Source organism: Xenopus laevis, chromosome 7L (genome assembly GCF_017654675.1).
Source record: "Xenopus laevis strain J_2021 chromosome 7L, Xenopus_laevis_v10.1, whole genome shotgun sequence".
Taxonomy (NCBI): domain Eukaryota; kingdom Metazoa; phylum Chordata; class Amphibia; order Anura; family Pipidae; genus Xenopus; species Xenopus laevis.
The window spans coordinates 28,292,092-28,317,126 of NC_054383.1; the positions used below are offsets into that span (position 1 = coordinate 28,292,092).

General features: G+C 39.3%; 1 protein-coding gene across 1 annotated transcript in view; it reads right to left on the reverse strand.

Annotated features, from left to right (window-relative positions):
- LOC108695757 (slit homolog 1 protein) overlaps window positions 1–25,035 on the reverse strand; it is a 242,367-nt gene that overhangs the window by 55,157 nt on the left and 162,175 nt on the right. Inside the window, exons 8-12 of the mRNA XM_041568709.1 lie at window positions 21,353–21,516; window positions 13,728–13,875; window positions 5,673–5,744; window positions 5,246–5,317; window positions 1,438–1,509 (exon numbers count right to left, since the gene is read on the reverse strand). Coding sequence (XP_041424643.1) covers window positions 1,438–1,509; window positions 5,246–5,317; window positions 5,673–5,744; window positions 13,728–13,875; window positions 21,353–21,516 — 528 coding nt within the window. The remainder of the gene's footprint in view (window positions 1–1,437; window positions 1,510–5,245; window positions 5,318–5,672; window positions 5,745–13,727; window positions 13,876–21,352; window positions 21,517–25,035) is intronic.

Sequence of the window (25,035 nt, forward strand, 5' to 3'; positions counted from 1 at the left end):
TTGTTCAGTGTGAAAATAAAAACTGGGTAAATAGATAGTCTGTGCAAAATAAAACATGTTTCTAATATAGTTAGTTAGCCAAAAATGTAACGTATAAAGGCTGGAGTGATTTGATGTATAACAAGTCAGTCAGGACACTACTTCCTGCTTTTCAGCTCTCTTGGTTTACACTGACTGGTTACCCTGGCTACCAGGCAGTAACCAATCAGAGACTTGAGGGGGGGCCACATGGGTCATATCTGTTGCTTTTGAATCTGAGCTGAATGCTGAGGATCAATTACCAACTCACTGAACAGAAATGTACCATGTGGCCCCCCTTCAAGTCGCTGACTAACTCAGAGTTATAGAGCTGAAAAGCAGGAAGTTGGATTCTGGCTGTTTTATTAGACATCCAGTCACTCCAGCCTTTATATATTAAATTTTTGGCTAACTAACTATATTAGAAACATTTTTTATTTTGCACAGCCTATCTATTTACCCAGTTTTTATTTTCACACTGAACTATTCCTTTAAACATGAACTTGGCAGGTTTAAGGTGGCGAATAGTTGAATTCGAATTATTCCCAGGGTATAGGTTTGATAAACCTTGAAATTCGAATTAAAATTTGAATCGAGTTTGGATAATTCACAATTCGAATTTGAGAGTTTTGACCAAAAACTTTATTTGAAAATACAAATTTGCATTTACCATTCGACAATTTAATAAATCTACCCCTTATAAGTGTTGCTAGATGTTGTATTGCACCTGAGGAAGGGGTTCTGACCCCGAAAGCTTGTGCACTCAATAAATCTGCATATGAATTAAGGCATTGCCTGGACATTTTGGTGTGCTCCTTCCCACTTCACATATCTAGATGTTGAAAAGCCATAGTGATACAATCTTTTAGAGAAAAGTAAGTAGTGGCTTATACTATCTCGCATTTAGTCCCTGGGCCACATGATGTGATGATATATCACAATACCTTAGCATTATGATGAAATGGTGTGATTGACTGAGGTATAGGTGAATAGAGAACAATGTCCATTCATAAAATGTTTGGGGACAGACCCTGGAAAGAGGATTTATTGACAAATGACCTTACAAAAAGTTATGGCAGTACTGTCTTTGGACGAAAGTTTTGAACCTGTATATGAGGGGTAAAATGACTGTTTTGAGTCCATACAGGGGCCAATGGAGAAATAGACCTGTGTGTAACTGTTCTTCCCAGGTGTTGCTACGAGGAGCACGTGCCTTTGGCTTTGTATAATGGAAACCAATTATACACAAACAAGTCTGAATAGGATGAAAGTATCATCAGTCCTACAAATTATGTCTATATCACATACTTTTGCTACAGGAACTGACAGTTTGTTTTATTCCTCTCACACATCAGGTGCAGAGGAGGGTTCTGGGTACATTCATCAAAATAACCCAACTGAGGGTAAAACATTACTTACAGCAGCTGCAAGGCATGAAGACCACTAAACACACCTTTGGGAAGGTCTGTAATTTTGTTGCCATATAAAACCCTGAAAAAAAACCGAGAATTTTGTTAGTGTTTAGAAGACAACCTTTCAGTATGTCCACAAGAGTGTTGGACACCAATTAAACATGAACCATATTAAGTGGTTTAAGTACAGACATGGGGCAAGTCACAGACATAGAATAAGTTAAGTATGCAGACAGTTTTTAATGGCGCTTATACAAAGTCTGAACATGGGGGTTTGATTTATAAGAGAAGGGCATATACCCTGTTTTCCAATCACATTTTTGTTTTCATTGTTCTAGCTGCACTTATTGGTTTTTATAAACCCCACCTCTCCAAGAGTATGGTTAGCAATGGAACCAGTCTATGTACCTATTCCGGCACTGGGACTAGCTGTGGAATTGGTCCCGTTTCGCTTCGCAAAATGCGGAAAGTTCGAAAGTTTTCACAAAAAAGTTATGAAATTCAAGCGTTTTCATAAAAAAATTATGAAATTCGAACATTTTCCAGGAAAATAATCGGAAATTGACGCTTGCAAATTTTCACGGGAGATTCATGGATTTATTCGGAATGCGGAAATTCGCTGCACATTTGTGCCAGGCGAATTTAATAGCTACATCATTATACACAACACAATATCTGGCGGCCACTTTTATTTACTTGAATAGTATTAGAAAGTGTGCTAGGGTCTCATTAATAACAAGACCCCATACAGTTGAACCCCCTGTTTCTCTCTAATGGCTGCCCCTGGATGTTGCTCTCAGTGGCCTCAAAGCAGGTGCTTATTTTTGAATTCCTGGATTGGAGGCAAATTTTAATTGCATAAAAATTAGATCAGTCAAGTAGAACATCCAGTAGGCTGCTAGTCTACATAGGAGCTACCAAATAGCCAATCAGAGCTCATAGTAGACTTCCCTAGGCAGGGTTGGACTGGGGTGCCCGGGACTCACTGGGACTGCTGTCCAGGACCCCCCTCCGCCTATGGTGCCACGTGCATGCGCAGATGCATGAATTCAATCGGGAGAGGGGTCTGGCCCGGCAGGGGCCCATAAGGGTCGGGCCCACCTGTTTTTTTCCCAGTGTCCCGTCGGGCCAGTCCAACCCTGTCCCTAGGGACCTTTTTTCATGCTTGTGTTGCTCTCCAACTCTTTTTACATTTGAATGCGGTTCACGGTTAAAAAAAGGTTGGGGGCCCCTGTTCTGCACTGTCAGAGCCAGGGCTGCGTAGTTTAAAGCAAAGTTTATGAAAAGTCTAGAACAAGGTGGAAATACAACCACAATAATGAGTTAAATGGGAACCTAATAACTGCATGTGAATACATGAAGCTTTCGCCTCCATGCAAGATGACACATCCTCAGATAATTTGTTTGCTTATTATAGTTTTTTTCAGTGTTGATAATTGGAATTGGTTGTAGCCCACGGCATCTTCAGGACCGGCAAACCAAAAATACACTCTGGCCGCAGGGAATAGCAAATCATCAGACGAACTTTCACCATATCTAATATGCACGGATACATTAATTAGCGTGGATCTCCATATGTATGCGAAATGAATTCTGAGTTATGGGAGATACAGAGAAGAGTCTGGGGATCCCCGGCCCGATGCTCAGTGGCAGCCAATGCCAAGTTTCAACTACGATGAAATTAAAGGGATAAAGTACCATGGTTTATAGGTAGGGTTTAATATGCTGCTTTATTGTCTTAAACAGGCAGTTATAAGGAAAATTTGCCCTACTTAAAGGCAGAGTTCGCTTCTAATTTATGTTTCCATAAATGTTTAGAAAAATCTCTGGCCTTAGGTTATTCTGCTTAGAGAAACTAATTATCTCCATATCTGTATTTTTGAACTGCACACAGGGCTGCTCTGTTGAAGTAAAATTAGATATAATTTTTACTATTTAATGAACCTGTGCTGGTGAATAGAAAAACCTAATAAAAACTGCCACATGGCCTTGCTGAGTATGTAACTCTCAAATATGGGAGTGTCCTAGTTTTAAAAAGCTGTAAATATAAATGTATTGATTACAAATCCTGGTCGGTCTAGATTTTTCTCTCGCAGTGGGACCATATTGCTGAATATAGCAATAAGGGCTCTCTGTTGCTGTCATTTAAATATTAAATAAACTCAATATCAACTTATATTTTAGTTGGGAGCAAATACAAGGTACTGTTTTATTGTTACAGAGAAAAAATGAAATAATTTTTAAAATTTGAATTATTTGATTAAAATGAAGTTTATGGGAGACAGACAACCCATAATTCAGTGCTTTCTGGATAATGGTTTTCCGGTTAACGGATCCCATACCTGTACTGCCTAGGCCTTGACTGGGTAGGGGTAAACCCTATAATTAGTGCAGCCCGGCAACTTTCATTTAATATACATGCCCCAGAATTTTCAGCTGGTCTGTTTATTATCATTGTTCCACAATTGGTGGCTTCAGCCTTTTTGTCTGCTATGGTTTCCCCCTGCTGAAAGTATGGCGCCATAACTCCTAAAAAAAAATCCCCCCACTGCTGTCAATACATATTCTGGAGAGAATCACCTTTTTATATGATTACCACAAATACAAAAAGTTGCTGAATTCTGAACCAAAAGGAAGCTTCAGGCTAAATGTATACAGGTATAGCATCCTTTATCCGAAAGCCCCAATGTACAGAGAGTTTACAGGAAGGCCATCTCCCATAGAGATGATAATTGATTGATTAATGATAATTTTTAAAAGTGATTTGCTTTTTCTCTGCAATAATAAAACATTACCTTGTACTTGATGATAAATAAGCAGCAACAATTCATACTGGGGCAAAATAAGCCTGTTGGGTTCATTTAATGTTTAAATACATTTTAGCAGATTTAACATATGCCAAATTAAGGAAAGACTCCTTTTCCGGAAAACCCCATTTTGGATAATAGATGCCATAGGCAGGTCCGGACTGAGAATTAAAACAGGCCCTGGCATTTCAGGTACATAGAGGCCCAATCAGCCTACACAGAGGCCCAAACAGCCCCCATCAGCCCACTAAATACTGACTTTCTATGGCACCTTATAGCAGCCCCTCTGGCATTTGCCAGAACCCACAGATTGCCAGTCCAGGTTTGGCCATAGGTATAAATATAAATGTAAGTAAAAATGCCAACGCACAAGGAAAGAATGTTCTGGGCACCCAACTGTTTAAGACAAATACACAAAGAAGAAACTATACTTTACCCTTTGAATAAATAAGATTTATTTGCATTATTTACATCCAAGGCAGCACTCAAGGTTTTCTGCTGTAGCCAAGCAGCCCTACTGGAGCCAATCAATAGGATCCACTTCTTTAAGGCCGTTTTTACAGCTTTGTAAATCACTGTGTATTTAAGGAGAATGCTTAATTATGTTTTTCCCTATATGAAGCTCTAATTAATCTGAAAGGGCAGAGCTGCCGAAATCTCATCAATTCCAGTTTCCAGACGGCAGAAAGTAGTCACATTAAAATTCACATCTTCCAGAGCAGCCATCCCAAACCTCATTGTATTAAGATCCCTTTCTGGGGTAATTGGGTTTATGCAATTGCTGCAAGAGCTGTGAGCATTGATAGCAGATATTTACTCTCCCAGTATGACACACACGGCATTTAATACAGGGGGTAATATGATTCCGCCACAAGAATAAGATTAAAATCTGCCTTACATAAGGAAAGTCTGCGAGCGCGCCACATGAGCTCATACATTTTGAATATTTGTGATGTGCTCTTTCTGTAATTGAATTTTACTTGACCACACAGGCTGAATTTGGCTTACAGGGAATTAAGAGAGCGAAGACCCTGGAAAGCGTCGGGGGCGATCTCCGAGATTTGGTTGTTGCTCAGGTCTCTGAAACAAAGGAAGAAAAATAGTCAATGAGAAATGACATTGCTTAACAACACTGGGTATTCAGTTCAGATACTGGAATGCAACTCCCAGCAGCCTCAGTGCTTAGAGCCAGATCCAGACTGAGATTCAAAATAGGTCCTGGAATTTCGAATACACAGCAATGGCCAGTAAAAATGTTTCTTGATGCCAATAAGGCAAAAACATAAAAATATAGGATGGCCAGTATTTTTTTGTAGAAAAAGTAGCATACAGCTGGGTCAGTGTTAGTACCATTGTTGGCTGTTCTGAATATACGTCAGCGTCATTTGAAACTATAAATCACTGCTGTTTGTATTCCGTTGCATACTCTACTTACATTCTGCGCAGCTTTTTGTAGGGTGAAAAGGCACCGGGTGGAACAGATTTGATACCATTAAGCTCCAAGCGTCTATGGAAAAAAAAGTGAAACAAAGGTTAGCGTTGAGGGCCAGCCTACACTTTCTATGAACTATCATTCTTGTCAGAACAGTATGCTAAGTATTTCAAACTGGATCTCAGGTCTACCTGGCCCCTGTCCTTCAATGGGAGACCTGATCATTTCCATACTCTGATATTCTGATGGAGCTTTATCATGTTTCTTTCATTTATTAAGCTCTGTGATGAGATTTCAGGAAGTAAGCAAGTCTTGAGAGATCCCTAGAAACATTCCAGTGCTAGCATAAGAAATTTATGAAGACGAGGCAGGAGATAATTTACATAGTCCATGCATCTCACACGCTCATGCCCTATGTTTCCACTTCATTCTAGCATTATTAATAATTCTATCAGCTGGCACTGTGCCAGGCAAAGTATACGCAGAAGTGCTTTATGTATAAGAAACGCTTCAAAAAGTTACATATCACTACTGAATAAAAGCACTTTCATGTCAAGCAAAAAAAAAAATTGCATTTTTAACATATTTTAGAGAATCCCAACATGGTATTCATCTATGTTAAGACTTGTACTGTAGACACATTCCGGCAATCACAGTAACACTCCCTCTCCACCTACTGGATACAAAGCAGTAGCATGGGGGCTCAGTCTCAAGGCCGTTTAGGGGAGAATACATATTTACTCTTCTAGATCCACCGAAAAGCCCAGATGGAAGGTAAATAGGGTTAGATTTGGGGTTTCATAGATTTAGAACCTTGTTGTGAGCTAAGGGGTCCTTGACCAATGGTTGGACCTTCAACCTTCAACTTGGACTAAAATAGTCTAACAAACACTGCTCCATGTATGGTGCCACCAAGTAGTAAAAGTATATAATTTAATTTCAAATAACTTCTGATTGGCCAGACTAGTCTCTCGGGTATAGAATAGAATACAGATCAAAAATTAGAACAAAAATGACAAACAATAGTGGATGTCCACTTTTTACCCCCCTTATTATATTGACAAGTAGAGTCGGACAGAGGTCAGATGTGGAGCATTTTAGTCTTAGGAGAACACCACCACAGGAAGGATGTTTGGATGTTCCTTAGAAAAGTCTCTGCCCAATTTTTGCACAAAGAATAGGTGGGTCATGGGCAGGGATCAGGGCACATTATTTATAAAAACCCCACTAAGGGGCTTGGAGCCAGCACAAAAAAGAACATGGGCCTTCTCCTGTAGAAAAAACAAGTACCGAAACCAAAATTACAAACTGCTTCATAAGAAGCGGTAAAACTATTACTAACAATTATATATGAAATGGTTTCTGAGCCTTATCAGCCATGCACAAATCAGAGACAAAGCTTTGATGGAAACTTAGCCTACATGCATCATAATTCCAGCCATAAAGTGCAGTGCGCCTCTCTGAGCCTAAAGTGATGGGCATTAGCTTGCAATGGTACTTATAATAAGCTCCAAGATAATTCCAAAATATGTAACTCCTGTCAAACAATTGCTCACATTGCAACATGATTATTCCTATTTGAGCATCTATTTTTTTCAGGTTGGATGGTCCTATAATGTTTCTAAAAGACGTTTTTAGCATACAGCAAACCAAAATGATGTTGATGGCCACATATCTGAGGTCTGCCACAAGCCAAGTTTTATCTGTGGCTGTATGTCTATGGAACTATCTGTCAACCTGTAAATCCGTGGCTGAGCTGTGAGTTGTTCTTATTAAATTTCACTTTATAACAGCACTTTAAAAAGGCCTCTTTACAGATTAGGTTTCCTCCGGTGTCCAACAAGAGACATAAATCCTCACTGAATCAACATTTAGCTGAGCTCTCTATTATGAGGGTCATGCTGCATAACTGGATTTCCATAAGACGATTATCTGTGCTTGAACACTGAAACATACAGAAGACTTGAGCTACAGAAGTACAATTCATAGATGATAAAACAGGTATTAGCCAGTAGTACAGAGAAAAATTCAGATCTCCCTTCTAGATACCAGAGTGGTCCAGGCAAGCAAAGTGAAGGGAAAATGTGCCTTGTTACTGATATTAAAATTGTATTGTGCCTGGTCACCTTAGCATGTGCCCTTTTTAGAGCCGAATAAAGATCTCAGGCATTACTCAATTAGTACTTCCTCAAATGACTTGCTAACAGCCCCCCAGACAAAAAGACAAAGTGACCTGTCAGATGTGCTTGTGAAGTCAAAGGACCAAGGTTATTAAGGCACAATTCATTACATTTAGGAAATGTCAACACGGGGGACTGTGTAATGATTTAGTGTTTTACTAAAGCGCATGTAATGCTTTCGGCTTCATTGAGTCTTACTATTGGAGCACAGCTGTGTAATACCCAAGTCATTTCAGCCTCGCAGAAAACTGGACAGTGAGAGTCATCAGCTATAATAGCACTGCAGTAATTATATGGGGAAATTGTGTCTGGCGCTGTCACACATGGTGAGGCAGGTCTACATTAAGCTTTTACCAGCCGAGCTAAACCACAAGGGTCTATGGTGGAGGCTCAAGTGCACCTGTTACTCACCAGACAACAATGCGCATAGTAGTTGTCATACAATGTGTCTAACATGTCAGAATGACTGAGTATGATGGTACCACATTTCATCACCTCCGGTCTACAAATTGTTACTATATTAAGAACTCAAGCAACAGACCATATTCGTTTGAACCTGAAGTTCTTCTGAACATTTAATGTGATATTTTAACATCCTGCCTGGGCTCGAATCAGTGACCTGGTATTATCAGTTTTGTGTGTATTACCTCTGCTTTATATGACATTTATGGTCCTGGTTCACTACTATTGTTATCCCTGTATTCCCAAGTACATATGGCCTGTTTCACCTGTTGTCAATCTTATCATGGGTATTCTGAGTTAATCATTAGTCTGGCTATATAACCCCCTGCTCTGCCCATTATAGGTCAATCGTGCTTGGTCCTAGGTGCTCTGTAACCTGTGTTTGCTGTTCCTGCTACCTGTTCTGACCCAGGACTGTTCCTGACCTTGAGTTTGTCTCATGATTCTGCTCCTGTTATCTGGTTCTAACCCAGCCTGTCTGACTACATCCAGCTCCTTCCCAGAGTATATGGTTGGCTCCCTTGCCTGTACCTGTGGGAGTTACTAGATTCTGGTGTGGTAAGTCATGGCAGCACCCGAGTAGCCGAGGGCCAGGCCCAAAGACAAAGGTAGTTGTTATAGGCAGAAGAGCATGCATAGACAGGAATCCCGTTACTCCCCTGTGGTTTGGGTTCAGATATTCAGATATAGTCCAAAAACCTCGGAAGTTCACTGGCTTAATGACAATTTAGAGAATCCAAAAAGAGGGGGCTCAATACAAAGATAGACAATTAAATGAGTGGTTTTATAATTGGAGTGGGCGTGTATTTTAGAGCTGTGACAGGGGGGCTTATCATCAAGGCCAGTTAGGGTTAAGATTGGGAAGAAGGGCCATTTGTTCTCCTAGGTATGGTCAGTTAGAGTGAAATTTGGGGTGATGTTTATTTGCCATCCCAGATATTCTTGAAAACTTAAATGAACAGCTGATCAACTATATTTTCCTATATCTGTAACCATTTCATGAGCTAAAGTGTTGCCTGACTAAAAATTGGACCTTTATAGGGGGCCTGGTCAAAGTTGGACCTTCAAGTTGGGCTCTACCATCTATTTGTCAATCACTCCATCCATCAATTTACCTATATGTCTCGATATCTGTAATCTGCCACCTGCATTATCAGTTGTCTTATCTTTCCATGGGTACCTTTACCTCTCCAGAAATAACTCTGTCACTCCTGCAGTATATCTGTCTCTTTAAACCCTTTATTGTGCACCATTTAAACAATTCATAACTTGTGTATTGTAAGATACAATATACCCTCTGCTGCAAATGATACGAATATCAGAAGTCAACTTCTGAGTTTTCTGAAAGGAATATAGTCATACAAGTCCTTTTAAGTGACAGTAGGCGGTATATTATCCCTTATATCTGTGCTCTTTGTCCAAAAGTGTTTCCTTGGCAACTGTCTGTACATGTCCAGAAATAGAGTGTTCTGTGCCTTGCTGTATCTATACATTCACGTGTTTGTATCTTATCAGTAATGGCATTTGAAGCTTGATAAAAGGGGAAAGTCCACTTGAAATCTCTTAAAAGTCTGATTGTTTGCATATTCCTTTATTAAGAACTTATATTGACTTATATTCACCTGACACGTGCTGGTGATTTTTAGACATATATATATATATGTGTGTGTATATATATATATATATATATATATATATATATATATATATATATATATATACATAGCAAGGACTTACAATTCCTGTAAATTTCTTTGTTGTTTCACAAAACTAATTCCAGATTTGGCCAGGGCCCCCTTAGTTCTTAACAAGGATATAGACATAGGAAAACATTGGTGTCATTCATCTCCAACACTAACTATATCTAGGACAGAAAATACACATTTACCCCATATCTCACCCTAACCAACGATCATGATGCGATTTCAGGTGTATCTACAGAGCAAAACTGCATTTTTTTTATATTTCACCCAGATAAACCTTCCAGTTGAGTCCATCCCTTCCAGTCCTCCGGGCCCACTAGGGGGGCAGCCCAACATTTTGAGAACCATCACACTAGAGTGCACTATTCATTTTATCTGTCTAATACCCTAACAAGGGGCACTGCACAACATCCTTACCTAAACACAGGGGTGCAGATCAGCAGAGCATTATTTATACTGCAGACCTCACCTTTGGCCATGTGATTATACTGTTATACTGTGTGAAAAGTACGCTGTATACAATAACACCAGGGTGGGAAGCTCATTATTCCCAAACACACTGTACAGACTAATTACTGCAACCAATATAGGCCCAAACACTCCTGTACTGTACAGACTAATTACTGCTGCCAATGTTGTGACAGATTTAAAATAGGAAACCATTTTTTTCTATTTGTTATTTTCTCTTCAATTAACACTTCCACAAGAACATACAGTATTACTATTCATCTTCCCCAAGTCCAATAAAAAGTGGTAAATAGTGTCACTGGATATATGTGTGTGTGTATTCATATGGTGCACATACATAGATAGATGATAGATAGATAGATAGATAGATAGATAGATAGATAGATAGATAGATAGATAGATAGACAGACAGACAGACAGACAGACAGACAGACAGATGATAGATAGATAGATAGATAGATAGATAGATAGATAGATAGATAGATGATATATAGATAGATAGATAGATAGATAGATAGATAGATAGATAGATAGATAGATAGATTAGATGATAGATATGTGCTTAGTTCTAATTTTGCACACACTAAAAATATGGGCATAGCAGAAAGTGAGTGGGGTTTGTCCAGATTTAGGGTGGATGACTGTAACAGGGTATAGTCTGGGCAGTCTGGAGGTCTAACCTAAAATTACCCAGTTTTTAAATTATTATTATTAACATGTATTTTTATAGCACCAACATATTCTGCAGTTTTGTAAAATAAATGTGTTTATACAAAGAACAGACAGCATAACATACATAGAACATACATAGAACATACAAACCGATACAAAAGGTGAAGAAGGCCCTGTGCAAAAAGAGCTTACAATCTAAAAGGGGAAGGGATTTAAACACAAGGTGTGGGAGTGGGCAAGATCAGAAAAAAGCAAGGTGAGAGGTGTAGCAAATGGTATTGCAGTTGGTTGCTAAACAGAATGAGGGCAGGCTTCTCTGAATAAGTGTGTTTTAAGAGATCTTTTGAAAGCAGAAAGGTTAGGAGAAAGTAAAACATACCGTGGGTATGAGTAGTATAAGGAGATATGTTATATGTCAGCCTTCACTATTCTCCACTTATGGTGAATAAGCTTGGCTGTAGTTAGGAAATATTCAAGGCAGTGGGAGATATTGGTCAGCAGACGGGGCAGACTATCAGATAGTATAAAGCTACAAGGCCTTGTTAGATACTATGAAAACAATTATGAAGAAGTACTATAAAGAATAGCAGGCCATATATTATTGGCATATGGCCCCAATGTATTAATTGGTGGTCCATTTGTAAAAGTTATCAAGTTAGAGGAGGCTGCCAGATTTCCAATCTGGAAATAGAGGTTGAAGCAGTCAAACAAAGAGCATTACTCCAGAGGCAGATAATGCAGCAATACCTCCAATTGACCACCAGAGGCAGCATTGCAATATTTACCTACCCACACTGCTGCTACTGATAAAACATGTTATCTCCCTACATGATACATATGCAAATAGGCCCAGAAGCAATATTCTGCACACACATTGAACTAGATTTTACAGGGAAATTTAGTAAAGCTGAACCCTTAGAATGCTGTACATGAGGCATTTCCCTTAAATATCATTAATAAAGCAGAAAAAACTGCAACTAAAATGTCAGTACTGAAACAAAATAAAGGCAAATAAGAGCATGCATTTGCACTCAGTTTATAATAGCTTTGTTTCCCCGTGCTTTTAATTTGCTATGCATTACTGCACATTAGGCACCAAAATATCCATGTCAACTTGCTAGAAGGGAATATGATTTCCCCGCACAATCCTAATGCTTCTCATTAACCTCTCCCGTAGAGGTTAAGCCCAGTTCCTCCTCTCAGCGCGGCATCAGCGAGGGTTAGAAGAAGGCGCATACATAAAAGATGCTCCAAAATGCTTTCGGCATAAACATTCTGAGAAGAGCAAAGCAGATGTAATGGGAGGGAATCAGGCTCGCTTACTGCACTATCGACATGTTTAAGTGCTTTTACCTGCAGGTCTTCTGTAACATCACAAACCAGAGAGCTTGAGTTAAAAACTTAATGCACTGTGGGTGGATGTATTTTGAAGAACTTTAATAACACCATTTAGACTACTCTTAAAGGCAAAATAAGCCCCTTTCCTTGTATGTCAGTTTAATATCTGCAATAAAGTATCAGCCATAGGCAACCTTAAGCAATCTATGGCTTCCAGTATTCATCCGCCAACTCCTTCCTCTCCCAGTGTATCATTAGAGCAGAAACTCTTCCTACATATAAAAGAAAAGGCTTAAATCTGTAAAGAAAAAAGGCTGTTACTATGGATACCGAGGTGATAAGATGGTCAGCTAAACAGATAGCATGGAAGCGCTACCTTTCAAATAAGGAACATTAAAAAAAAAGAGTTTACAACAGCTTTTTTGACAATCCTCATAGGTGCTACCAAATGGTCAACCAAAGCCCTTATTTGGCACCCCAGGAACATTTTTCATGCTAGTGTTGCTCTCCAACTCCTTTTACTTCTGAATGTTGCTCACAGGTTCTAAAGGTTGGGGATCCCTGTTCTATAGGAAGAAATTGTCCTTCAGTCATTTTATATGATTCCTATTGGAAGTTTCCTCTACAGCAGTGATCCCCAACCAGTGGCTCACGAGTAACATGTTGCTCTCCGACCCCTTGGATGTTACTCCCAGTGACCTCAAAGTAGGTGCTTCTATTTGAATTTCTGACTTGAAGGAAAGCTGTAGTTGCATAACAACCATGTGTACTGCCAAACAGAGACTCCTGTAGTTTGCTAGTCCACATATGAGCTACCAATAGCCAATCACGGCCCATATTTGGCACCCACTGGACCATTTTTACATGCTTATGTTATTCAATTTTACAATTGAATGTGGCTCACAGGTAAAAAAAAAAAAAAGTTTGGGGACACCTGTTCTACAAGAACCAGTTGAATGCTATTGGTATTATAGGTATGTTCCCTATGGAATACATTTGACATTATTCATTATTCTTTATGTAACTCATACACAACCACAAATAACAGCCCCATCTACACTAAAGCAAGGAAGGGTTCCTAACCCATGGAGCTCTAGCTACTTTCCTTATTCCAGCACTAGAGCCAAAGACTGCACAATCTATCAAATCTCCAGGGTACACTTCACATCTCACTTGGTTCTCAAAATCGCAAATGCCTTAAATAAATATGGTGGTCGGGTTCCATGAGTACTTACATTTCCGTCATGGTTTCAGGGAGATTTGCAGGTATTGCTGTGAGGCCTTTCCCCCGACAATCTACAATGCCATTACTACAGGTGCACATTGCTGGGCAGGATCCAATGGAGAGGCTGCAGATCTGGGAAGTGGATGGATCAGACTGACCTGTAACAATAACAAAGGGTTTAGGGCCAACAAATGGCAACAAAGGAACTGGCAAATAGTGGGGTTCATTAACAAACAAAACACTGGGCTCTTCATTCATAAATTGGGCAGCAGCATCACAAATGTGGCATGGCCCATTGCCCAATACTTGGGTCATCGAACATTTGTTTGTGCCTTATTTTCCGAGGTCAGATATGTAGGCCCAATTCATAGTGCCTGTGTCTCTACAATTATCACATCATCAGTCGTTTAAGTAGTTAATAGGCCCTGTGTAGCAGAATTAAGATGTATGTTAGCCTAAAAATACAAATAAAAAATTTTGCTTAATATAAGACAATTTTATTCTAGACAACTTTCTAGAATACCTTACTTTAAAAAATGCCGCTTTTTTTGCAAAATGTAATTGTAAATAAAAAGTCGCATTTGTACTGCTGGTTTGGAATCATGAAGGAATATAGCAGGATTCACCTCACGTATAAGTTAAAGAACACAGAAAATGTGCAATGGATGTACACCTCTTTGTTACTTGAGGCATTTTATTTTCTGGATATCCCAAGTTCTCTCTTTCTTTACTATTCTGTAAAATTGTAATTGTTTATCGGCTTGCAAATATTGCTTCTCTTTTGTCTCATGCACTCATCGCTGCCTCTCTGCTCAGCCAATCCCTGGTGGATAAATCTTATTGCACTGATGTAGATTCATCTTTTGGAGATAGGTAATCAAATAGGAGCAATGTGAAAAGCAACCCCACAATGCTTCCTTCCATAAGAATAAATAATGCAAGTCCAGTGTAATTTGTGCCCATTAAAATACCATACACAAAGTGCCTGCACTTAATTTCCCTCATCTATAATTGCACTTTTCTCCAATTTGCTGGTTGCACCTTCTATTTTCTATGAGGCACGAGGTACAGCCTGCTATAAGACACAAGGGAACAGTGCAGTTAACTCCTGCCTTGCCCAGACAGGGATCCCTTACTCCATTGCTGCTGCAGGTTCACAATTTTATGTCAGTGGGGTGCCCATGGGACCCACACAATTATGCTTAAATTCCAGAAAATGTTTGCACTGCAGGGAGAAAATATTAAAGTGCTCCATTTTTTAAAAAATTGCTTCTTAACTCATTTCTTGCCATGAATAAAAAACAACACAATTCACTCCTTTCCAGCAGTTCTGCCTTGTGCAGTATTAAAGGGGAGCTAAAGTTTAAAATAGAATAATGCTAAAAATGTTATATGTTGTATACTAACAGGGGCGATCCTGGCCCCTCTGCCACCTGAGGCAGCAGCAGTTGCTGCTGCCCCCCCTCCCCCGGAATTTCGCTCTTAAAGTATCAGGAGCAGCATTTTTGCTGCCCCTGGTACCTAGTGGGGTGCTCGCCTCATTGGCGAAGCACCCCTGTATACTAAACATAAACATTAACTTACTACACCAGAAGCCTAATTAAATAGTGTGGTCTGGGCTTCAGTTGGTAGGTTAAGCTTAGGGATCATCATAAATTATCAAAACAGCACAAGTCAAATAATATCTGCCATAGAAGCTGATACAGCAAGACTGATTAATAATCAGAATATACAAACTGCACTGGGTCTGCGGATACAAATCTCTACATGGTCGCCGGCTGCTCTACAGGGAAACAAACAAAGCTGCTCGAGGTTAGGGAAGTAATGTGGGGGGCTCCCTCCTGCCATTTGAAAGTATGATTGTTTCCCTGCAGAGCAGTTAGAGACTGTCTGAAGTTTCCTATCCACAGTAGTGATGTGTGGGTTGGGTTTTTCCCAAACTGCACCCACTCGCGACCTGCCCTCCCTCCACCCGCGCCCGCCCAAACTCGACTTCTGGACCCACGCCGACCCACCCAGCTGATGACATCACAAAAGGGGCAGGGCGAGCAGGCGCGCGTCTATAAAATGTCAACCCGGAAGTCAGAAGCCGGCATTTGTAAGATCGCTGGTGGGTAGAGCAGTCAGAAGAGCTCAACTCACTCCCGCCTGAGAACCAAGGGAGGTGAGGTCGGCCCGAACTCGCCCAACCCATGGGTAAACCGCGCGTCCCGCGGGTATAGGCCTGGCCCTACACATCACTAATCCACAGCCAAGGAGGGATTTCACTGCATACAGTCAGGTTTATTATAAAAACGTTACACGTTTTTTAATTAAAGTATATTGGAGATAGGTTTCTTTTTCATTAAAGAAAGTACAAATGGGATTTTATTTTTTTGCCTTTACATCCCCTTTAACTGAAAAACAGCATTCCCATAATTCAACCACCAAATGAAAATGCAGTAATCACCAAACCCCATTTTTTACTGTGCGGATAGAACATTTAATACCGGAGAAGAACATTTCATGTAGGAGGAAACAGCCTACAGTGGGATTTTCAATTGCAGATAATACTGTTAGGGAAAATGATTTTGCATCACTGGAATTCTGAATAGCAAAATTCATTTACAAGTGACGAATGATCCTGCACTTAGAATGAGAAGCAGCTCGGAGAATACAATAGAAACGAACACGCATCTGAGTATTAATGCAGAAGAGCTGCCTGCCACTGCCATCAGAGCTGATCTTACAGCAGGAAGAGAAAGGCCAACCTGAAATGTATCAAATTATCAATGGCACATGTATTTTGCTATGTATGGTACATACTGTAGTACGGGTATGGGATTCGTTATCTGGAAGCAGGGTATCCAGAAAGCTTTGAATTACAGAAATGCTATCTCCCATAGACTCCACTTTATCCAAACAATCCAAATTTTTTAAAATGATTTCCTTTTTCTCTGTAATAATGAAACAGTACCTTGTACTTGATCCCAACTAAGATATAATTAATCCTTCTTGGAAGCAAAACCAGTCTACTGGGGTTACTTAATGTTTACATGATTTTCTAGTAGACTTAAAGGATAAGTAAACCTTTAAAATAAGTGAATGTAAAATGGATGAGGATTCTATTCTAAGCACTTTTGTAATTTTTTGTCATTTTTTATTTTGTTTTTAGTCCAAGATATTAAGGGATACATGTGCTGTTAATATGAATGAATTTTGTTACAACAGCGCCACCTGCTGGTCAGTTTCTGACCAGTCTGACTACCAAGTAGTCAAGGAAGTTGTCAGGAGAAAGAAAGAGGCTGCTTTGATGTTCTTCTGCTTAGGCAAAAAATAAAAAACTTTCTCAACTATTTCCTAAGCAGAAGAACATCAGAGCAGCCTTTTTCTTTCTCCTGACAACTTCCTTGACTACTTGGTGGTCAAAATGATGGGAAAATGACCAGCAGGTGGTGCTGTTGTAACAAAATTCCTTCATATTAACAGTACCTGTATCCCTTAATATCTTGGAATATAAACAAAATAAATAATGAATGTATATTACAAAAGCGCTTAGAATAGAACCCTCATCCATTTTACATTCACTTATTTGAAAGGTTTACTTATCCTTTAAGGTATGAAGATACAAATTACAGAAAGACCCCTTATCTGGGAAACCCCAGGACCTGAGAATTCTGGCTAACAGATCCCATACCTGTAGTCATATTAAACAATGGTAAACCTGTGGGTATAATACAATGTAAGGACAAAGCCCACTGAGGCTTGGCCCTGGTTATTTGGTGGGTCACTGACCCTCATAAAGAGGACAGCTTACAACTACAAAAACATCTTTTTCCCAACATAACAACAGAAGCAACAACCCCTGTGGCCTTCTTAACCAATTACCTGTCCCATATTTCATTTGCTGGTTTAAATAATGTCTGCACATCTCTTCTGCACGCAGTAAGTTCATCAGCAAGAACGCATAATAAAAAAAGCGAGAAGACCTCAGGGCACATACAAATCAAATACCCAATAAGATCACTAGTCGTCCTGACGAAGGAGTTCTTTGTACCAGTGAAATGTTGACTTAATTAAAAAATCTCTTTGACTGTTTGATTTGTGAGTGCCCCAAGGTTTGTTCTTCTTTGATTTGATATTACTCTATCAGCCAGGACAGCTGTTGCTTAGAAGGCGTCCCACAGAATACTGGGGGAGACTTTCAACTCACTGTCTTTCTATAAGAATAACCAGTAACACGAGAGCTTTGGTAAAATTTCTCATACAAGACTGTAACCCAAGTATAGTATATACTAGTCTCCTACGTTTCATTTTTCATCATGTTGTCTCTTTGCATAGGTCTCACGCTGCACTTTCTCCTTCAGCAGCTGTTCTTTATTTGCACAAATCCCGGAGAATACCAACAGCTTGCTGTATAGGAAAGTCTGCAGTTTAACTTGCATTACATCTCATATAACCCCCGTGTTCCAATTGACTATACCTGTTGCTCTATCGATATACATATTTAAATATTAAAGTTTGTGGGCTCGTTAGGCTCCTTAAATGGATTCTGTCATAATTTTTATGATGTAATTTTTATTTCTAAATTACTCTGTTTACGCTGCAAATAATTCACTCTACAATATAAAATTTAATTCCTGAACCAGCAAGTGTATTTTTTTAGTTGTAATATTGGTGTGTAGGCGCCATCTCAGGTCATTTTGCCTGTTCATGTGCTTTCAGAAAGAGTCAGCACTTTAGGATGGAACTGCTTTCTGGCAGGCTGTTGTTTCTCCTACTCAATGTAACTGAATGTGTCGAAGTGGGACTTGGATTTTTCTTTTGAGTGTTGTCCATAGATCTACCAGGCAGCTGTTATCTTGTGTCACAGAGCTGCTATCTGGTTACCTTCCCATTGTTCTGATGATAAGATGCTGGGGGGGGAGGGGGATAATATCACTCCAACTTGCAGTACAGCAATAAAGAGTGACTGAAGATTATTAGAGTAATAGCCACATGACTGGGAAACTAACAATATGTATAATCCCATGTCAGATTTTCAAAATTAAAATCATGGGCAAATGTTAAGCACCCCCCAGTGATTATAATCACTCACCCAAGGTCAGGGTTTTTTTTTTAAAGAACAGAAGAAACAGCCCAGAGTATCAGGTAAGCAATTATAACCAGTGGGGTTGCCTGGGGATTGGCCAAGCATGAACTATCTGTGTAACATTTTGGAACATTTCAACGAGAAACGGGTTTATCACGTGAAAAGTCTTGGACGAGATTCAACTTGAGATGCAATTCTTAAAAACATCTCATGGTTTAACACTCTATTGAAGTCTATGGAAAAAAACTGGAACTGATTTTGGAGAAAAGTTTTTTTCTTCTCAATTGAATCTCGTTTATGATTTTTCATGTGATGAACATGAGATAATTTTTTCTCACTGAATTGAATCTGGCCCTTTATGTCAGTGGTTCCCAAACTGTTGTGGTGGCTCCTCTAGAGGGTCTCCAAGTGGTGGAAGGGTCTCCAGGCTGAAGTTAGGGTGAATAATTATTTACTATTTTGATTATCCCCGTAACTATAGAAAAGTGAAAACTATAGAAAGTTGTTAGGGGGCTCAACACTAAAGGGCACATTTACTAAGGGTCGAATATCGAGGGTTAATAAACCCTCGAATTCGACCCTCGAAGTAAAATCCTTCAACTTCGAATATCGATTTCAAAGGATTTACCGCAAATACTACGATCGATCGATCAAAGTAAAAAAAAAAAAAAAAGAAAAAAAAAAAGAACGATGAAGTCCTTCGAATCGAACGATTCGAAGGATTTTAATCGATCGATCGAAGGATTTTTCTTAGAACAAAAAAACCTTAGAAAACTGATGGGGAAGTTCCCATAGACTAACATTGTACCTCGGTAGGTCTAAATTGCCGAAGTATGTAGTCAAAGTTTTTTTAAAGAGACAGTACTTTGACTATCGAATGTTCGAATAGTCGAACGATTTTTAGTTCGAATCGTTCTAATCAAAGTCGTAGTCGAAGGTTGTAGAAGCCTATTCGATGGTCGAAGTACCCAAAAAAATACTTCGAAATTCAAAGTCAAATCTTTCACTCGAGCTTAGTAAATGTGCCCCTAAAAGTCTGAAGACCCCTGCTCTAAGTAAATGCTGACAGTTAGAGAGTTACATATAATATAACTTTTCTTAAAGGGGTTGTTCACCTTTGAGTTAAAGGGATACTGTCATGGGGGAAAAAATTTTTTTCAAAACGCATCAGTTAATAGTGCTGCTCCAGCAGAATTCTGCACTGAAATCCATTTCTCAAAAGAGCAAACAGATTTTTTATATTCAATTTTGAAATCTGACATGGGGCTAGACATTTTGTCAATTTCCCAGCTGCCCCAAGTCATGTGACTTGGGGCAAGTTATGTGACTTGGGGCAAGTCATGTGACTTGGGGCAGCTGGGAAGCTGATGCGTTTTAAAAAAAACATGTTTTCCGATGACAGGATCCCTTTAATGTTTACTATGATGTTGAAAGTGATATTTTGCAATAGGTTTTCAGTTTTTATCATTTGTAGTTTTTGAGTCATTAAGCTTTTTATTCAGCAGCTCTCCAGTGTGCAATATCATCTGGCTGCTAGGGTCTATATTACCCTAGCAACCATGCATTGATTTAAATAAGAGAATGGAATATGAATAGGAGAGGCCTGAATAGAATGAGGAGTAATAAAAAGTAGCAATAACAATACATTTGTAGCCTTACAGAGCATTTCTTTTTTAAATGGGGTCAGTGACCCTCATCCGAAAGCTGGAAATAGTCAGAAGAAGAAGGCAAATCATTTAAAAACTATAAAAAATTAGGGATGCACCGAATACACTATTTTGGATTTGGCTGAAGCCCCGAATCCTTCAGGAAAGATTCGCCCAAATACCAAACCGGTATTTAGAATTTCAGCATATGCAAATTAGAGGTGGGATGGGGAAAACATTTTTTACTTCCTTGTTTTTGTGACTCATGCGATTTCCCTCCCCACCCCTAATTTGCTTATGCAAATTAGGATTCGGATTCGGTTTGGCCGGGCAGAAGGAATCCTGCTGAAAAAGGCAGAATCCTGGCCAAATCCCGATTCGATGCATCCCTATAAAAATAAATAATGAAGACCAACTGAAACGTTTATTAGCGCTGGCCACTCTATAACATACTAAAACTTAACTTAAAGGAGAACCACCCTCTTAAAATTGCACCACACTTTGTATCCTAGACATATACAGTAATATACAGTAAGTTCTCTTGGCTGATACATCTAATTTATCATGGGCTGTGGACCAAAGAGAACAGTCTCAATCAGAGTATGACATTCTAGCTTATTTGCGTGTATAAGGAAAGAGAAAGCAGAAAGGCAGACCCAGGGAGGTGCGGATAAAAGGTGTTTGTAAGTGAAGCTTTGCTCTGTGCTTGGCTCAGACTACTGAACGCTCAATGAGTTCCTTCCTTTGCAGTCAACTGCCTTTCAGATTGTCAATGCCCAGAAAGAATGGCTTAGTTACTGCTGTCTGGGCGCAGACGGTCTCAATTTGTGCTCTTTGTTAGACTGGTTTTTAGAACAGGAGATTTGTGAGCCATTCTCATGCATCATTGGCCCAGAGCACTGTAGCAAAGAGACTGACCTGAGCAGCTGAACTCGTGCTTCTGGATCTCTGCCACGTTGAGGCCTCGAAGTGGATACGGCCCAGTGCACTGTGTGAAAAGTCCAATGGTTGGCCGCTGGCGTAGCCACTGGGAGAGCCAAGCCAAATGGCAGTCACAAAACAAGTTGTTAGAATGCAGACGGCTGAAATCGAGAAACAAAAGAGTCAGAGTCAAGCAATGACTGGAATATTTTGCAAAGGCACATTTCAGTTAAAGGGGTTTGAAACCCATGAAATTAATCTAGGTAAAGTTACTCAGAACTGTCCTCTGAGAACTTTTGCAATTTACATCCAGTTTCTATTTTTAGTGGTTTTTTGAGAAATTAGCAGTTTTGGAGTGACTCTAGCTGTCTATGCACTTCCTGTACAGTCAGTTAACCCTATGGTTGCTTGCATCCTTGCAGATAAATACAATTGTTGCCACCAAAGATAAAAGATTGACTGGTCAGTACAGATATTCTGTGTGTTGCATTTCTTTTCCAAGACTACTCAGCCACCAAAAAACTATTATATAAAGTTATGCATTTGAGACAGTTTGCAAGAAAGTTTGTGATCTTGTATATATCATCGGATACAAAAGATAACAACAGGTTTAGCCTGCTGACCAGTGCTACATATACAGGCTGATTTGTTACAGGGGTGGTTCAACTTTAAGGAGCTGATTTATCAAGGGTCGAATTAAAAATTAAAATTTTTAAATTCGAATTTTGAATTTATTTTAGTGTAATTCGACTAGGGAATAGTCCAAATTTTTGAAATGAAAATGTACTGTCCGTTAAAGGGATACTGTCGGGAAAAATATTTTTTTTCAAAATGAATCAGTTAATAGTGCTGCTCCAGCAGAATTCTGCACTGAAATCCATTTCTCAGAAGAGCAAACAGATTTTTTTATATTCAATTTTGAAATCTGACATGGGGCTAGACATATTGTCAATTTCCCAGCTGCCCCAAGTCATGTGACTTGTGCTCTGATAAACTTCAATCACTCTTTACTGCTGTACTGCAAGTTGGAGCCAAACAAAAGAACAATGGGAAGGTAACCAGATAACAGCTCCCTAACACAAGATAACAGCTGCCTGGTAGATCTAAGAACAACACTCAATAGTAAAAACCCACTGAGACACATTCAGTTACATTGAGAAGGAAAAACAGCAGCCTGCCAGAAAGCATTTCTCTTCTAAAGTGCAGTCACAAGTCACATGACCAGGGGCAGCTGGAAAATTGACAAAATGTCTAGCCCCATGTCAGATTTCAAAATTGAATATAAAAAAATCTGTTTGCTCTTTTGAGAAATGGATTTCAGTGCAGAATTCTGCTGGAGTAGCACTATTAACTGATGCGTTTTGAAAAAAACATGTTTTCTGATGACAGGATCCCTTTAAAGAATTTGACTATTTGCCATCTAAAACCTGCCAAATTGGTGTATTAGCCTATGGGGGACCTCCTACAATCGATTTGAAGTCGTTGGGGGAGTTTTGAAAATCTATTTTTTTTTTGGTGAAAAAATTAGAATCTAATTCGATTTGAATTAGATTCAAGTTTGCAGGTCGATCCCATTCATTCCGATTTAAATTTTTTAATAGATTTCGATTGGTCTTTTTTTCCCGAATTTTGAGTTTATGGGACTTTATGGGACTTTTTGTAAACTCCCTTAAACTCTAAATTGGACCCTTGATAAATATGCCCCTAAGATAATGTTTAGTATGTTATGGAATGACTAATTCTAAGCGGATTTACAGTTGGTCTTCATTATTTTTTTATCGTTTTTTTAAATGATTTGCTTCTTCTTCCGATTCCAATTTTCAAATAGGGGCCACTGGTCCCATCTTAAAAAAAAACAAATGTTCTGTAAAGCATCAAATTTATTGTTACTGCTACATTTTATGACTCGTCTTCCTTTTCTGGCCCTCTATTATTCATATTCCAGTCTCTTATTTAAATCAATGCATGGTTGCTAGGGTAATTTGGCTCCTACTAAGCAGATTGCTGGAATTGCAAACTGGAGAGCTGCTGAATAAAGAGCTAAATAACTCAAAAACCACAAATAATAAAAAATGAAATGAAAACCAATTGCAGAATATCACTCTCTACATCATAATAAAAGTTAACTCAAAGATGGACAATACCTTTAACCCATAAAAGACCAGAATCTTTGATGAATGCAAAAAAGTAACAATCATCTAGAAAAGTGGGATGAATTTCCTACAGGAAAACCTACTGAACCTTCTATAAATCTACATGGTTCTAGTTTTCTATATCCGTTTTTTAAAATATAGTTTGAATATACTTATGCCAAGGTGCCCGCTGTGTAAAAATATTTAACTGCCTTGAAAACTGTGCCACATATTCGTGTAATCCTGGGAGGTGATTTATTAGGGAGGTACGGAGGGAATCTCTGCATATTTATTTCCCATAGTTAATAGGATTTTTTTTTGTACTGGAAATGAATTACATTTACAACAATCCCCTAATGAGAACTAATAATTTTCTGCCCAGCACAAGCAATGGAATCGACACTGCATGGGTTTCGGTATTCAGAATAAAAGCTCCATAAATTGACTGGTGTAGCTCTAGCACTGCATGGGTGGCCATTAACTATGGGCTGATACAGCCATGTTGGTACTGCTGTTTGCCACACACATGCCCCTTTTGCCCACTCCAGTTTGTATACAATTATTATAATTTCATGCTATATCACTAATACATCTGCTCGGGTGCAGGGAATAGTCACAAATATTTATTAGCGTTGCCAAATATGGCCCATTCCAATAAATAAAATAATAACCACTTAGATAACCACTTAGATATTAGCTTTCATTGATTTAACTTCTCTAGACCAGTTAACCCTGTTTGCAAACCTGTATGTAGAGACCCTGAGATTTGGGTGTATTTATCTCAGGCATTTCTCTTTAGTATTTGGACACCTAAGGGTCCTTTAGTTAACTAAAGGCAGCTATGTCCCTTGCTGGGTCCAAATAAGTTCATGGAGATTGTCCACTAGATGGCACTGTTTGTCAAAATAAAAGGGTTTAGCACCATGCGGTCTGGGTCTGTCCTGGGACTTTGCCTCAGTGTGAGGTACTACAGGTCCAGGTCTGCCGGAAAAGTTAGTGAAGCGTGAGATAGGGATAGTATTACAGTAATAGTCGCTCTAGGAGTGAAAGTCAGCACAGGGTAGCTAGTGAGCAGATGTGGCTCCAACGAGGAGAAATAGTGGGGTTAGGACCCCGTGGTATTTGAACCACTAGTGCAGGGACTACAGTGGGTGAGTTGAGGACCAGATAGGATACCAAGACCCAAGACCCCAGGCTGAATACAGTGGGTGAGGTGAGGATCAAGTCTGGTGCCAAGATACAAGACCTCAGGCTGAGAAACCCTTGCCTAAGTGCTTCACCAGAGGGATAGTGCCCAGTGAGAGTGGTAACTATTCCCCAAGTCTATTGTTTCTGTACCTTTGATATCTATTGAATATTAGCCCGTCTGTTGCACCTTGCCCCCTGGAGGGAATACTACTGTTTGAAGCTACTCTATGATTACTGTGAACATCGAAGTGCTTGTGAACTACAACCTTGCCACTGTTCTCTGTTAATAAACAAGTTATAGTTTACTGCAAAGAAATTGTCTGGCTGAATATCCTGCTGCATTGATCTACGCCAGGTACC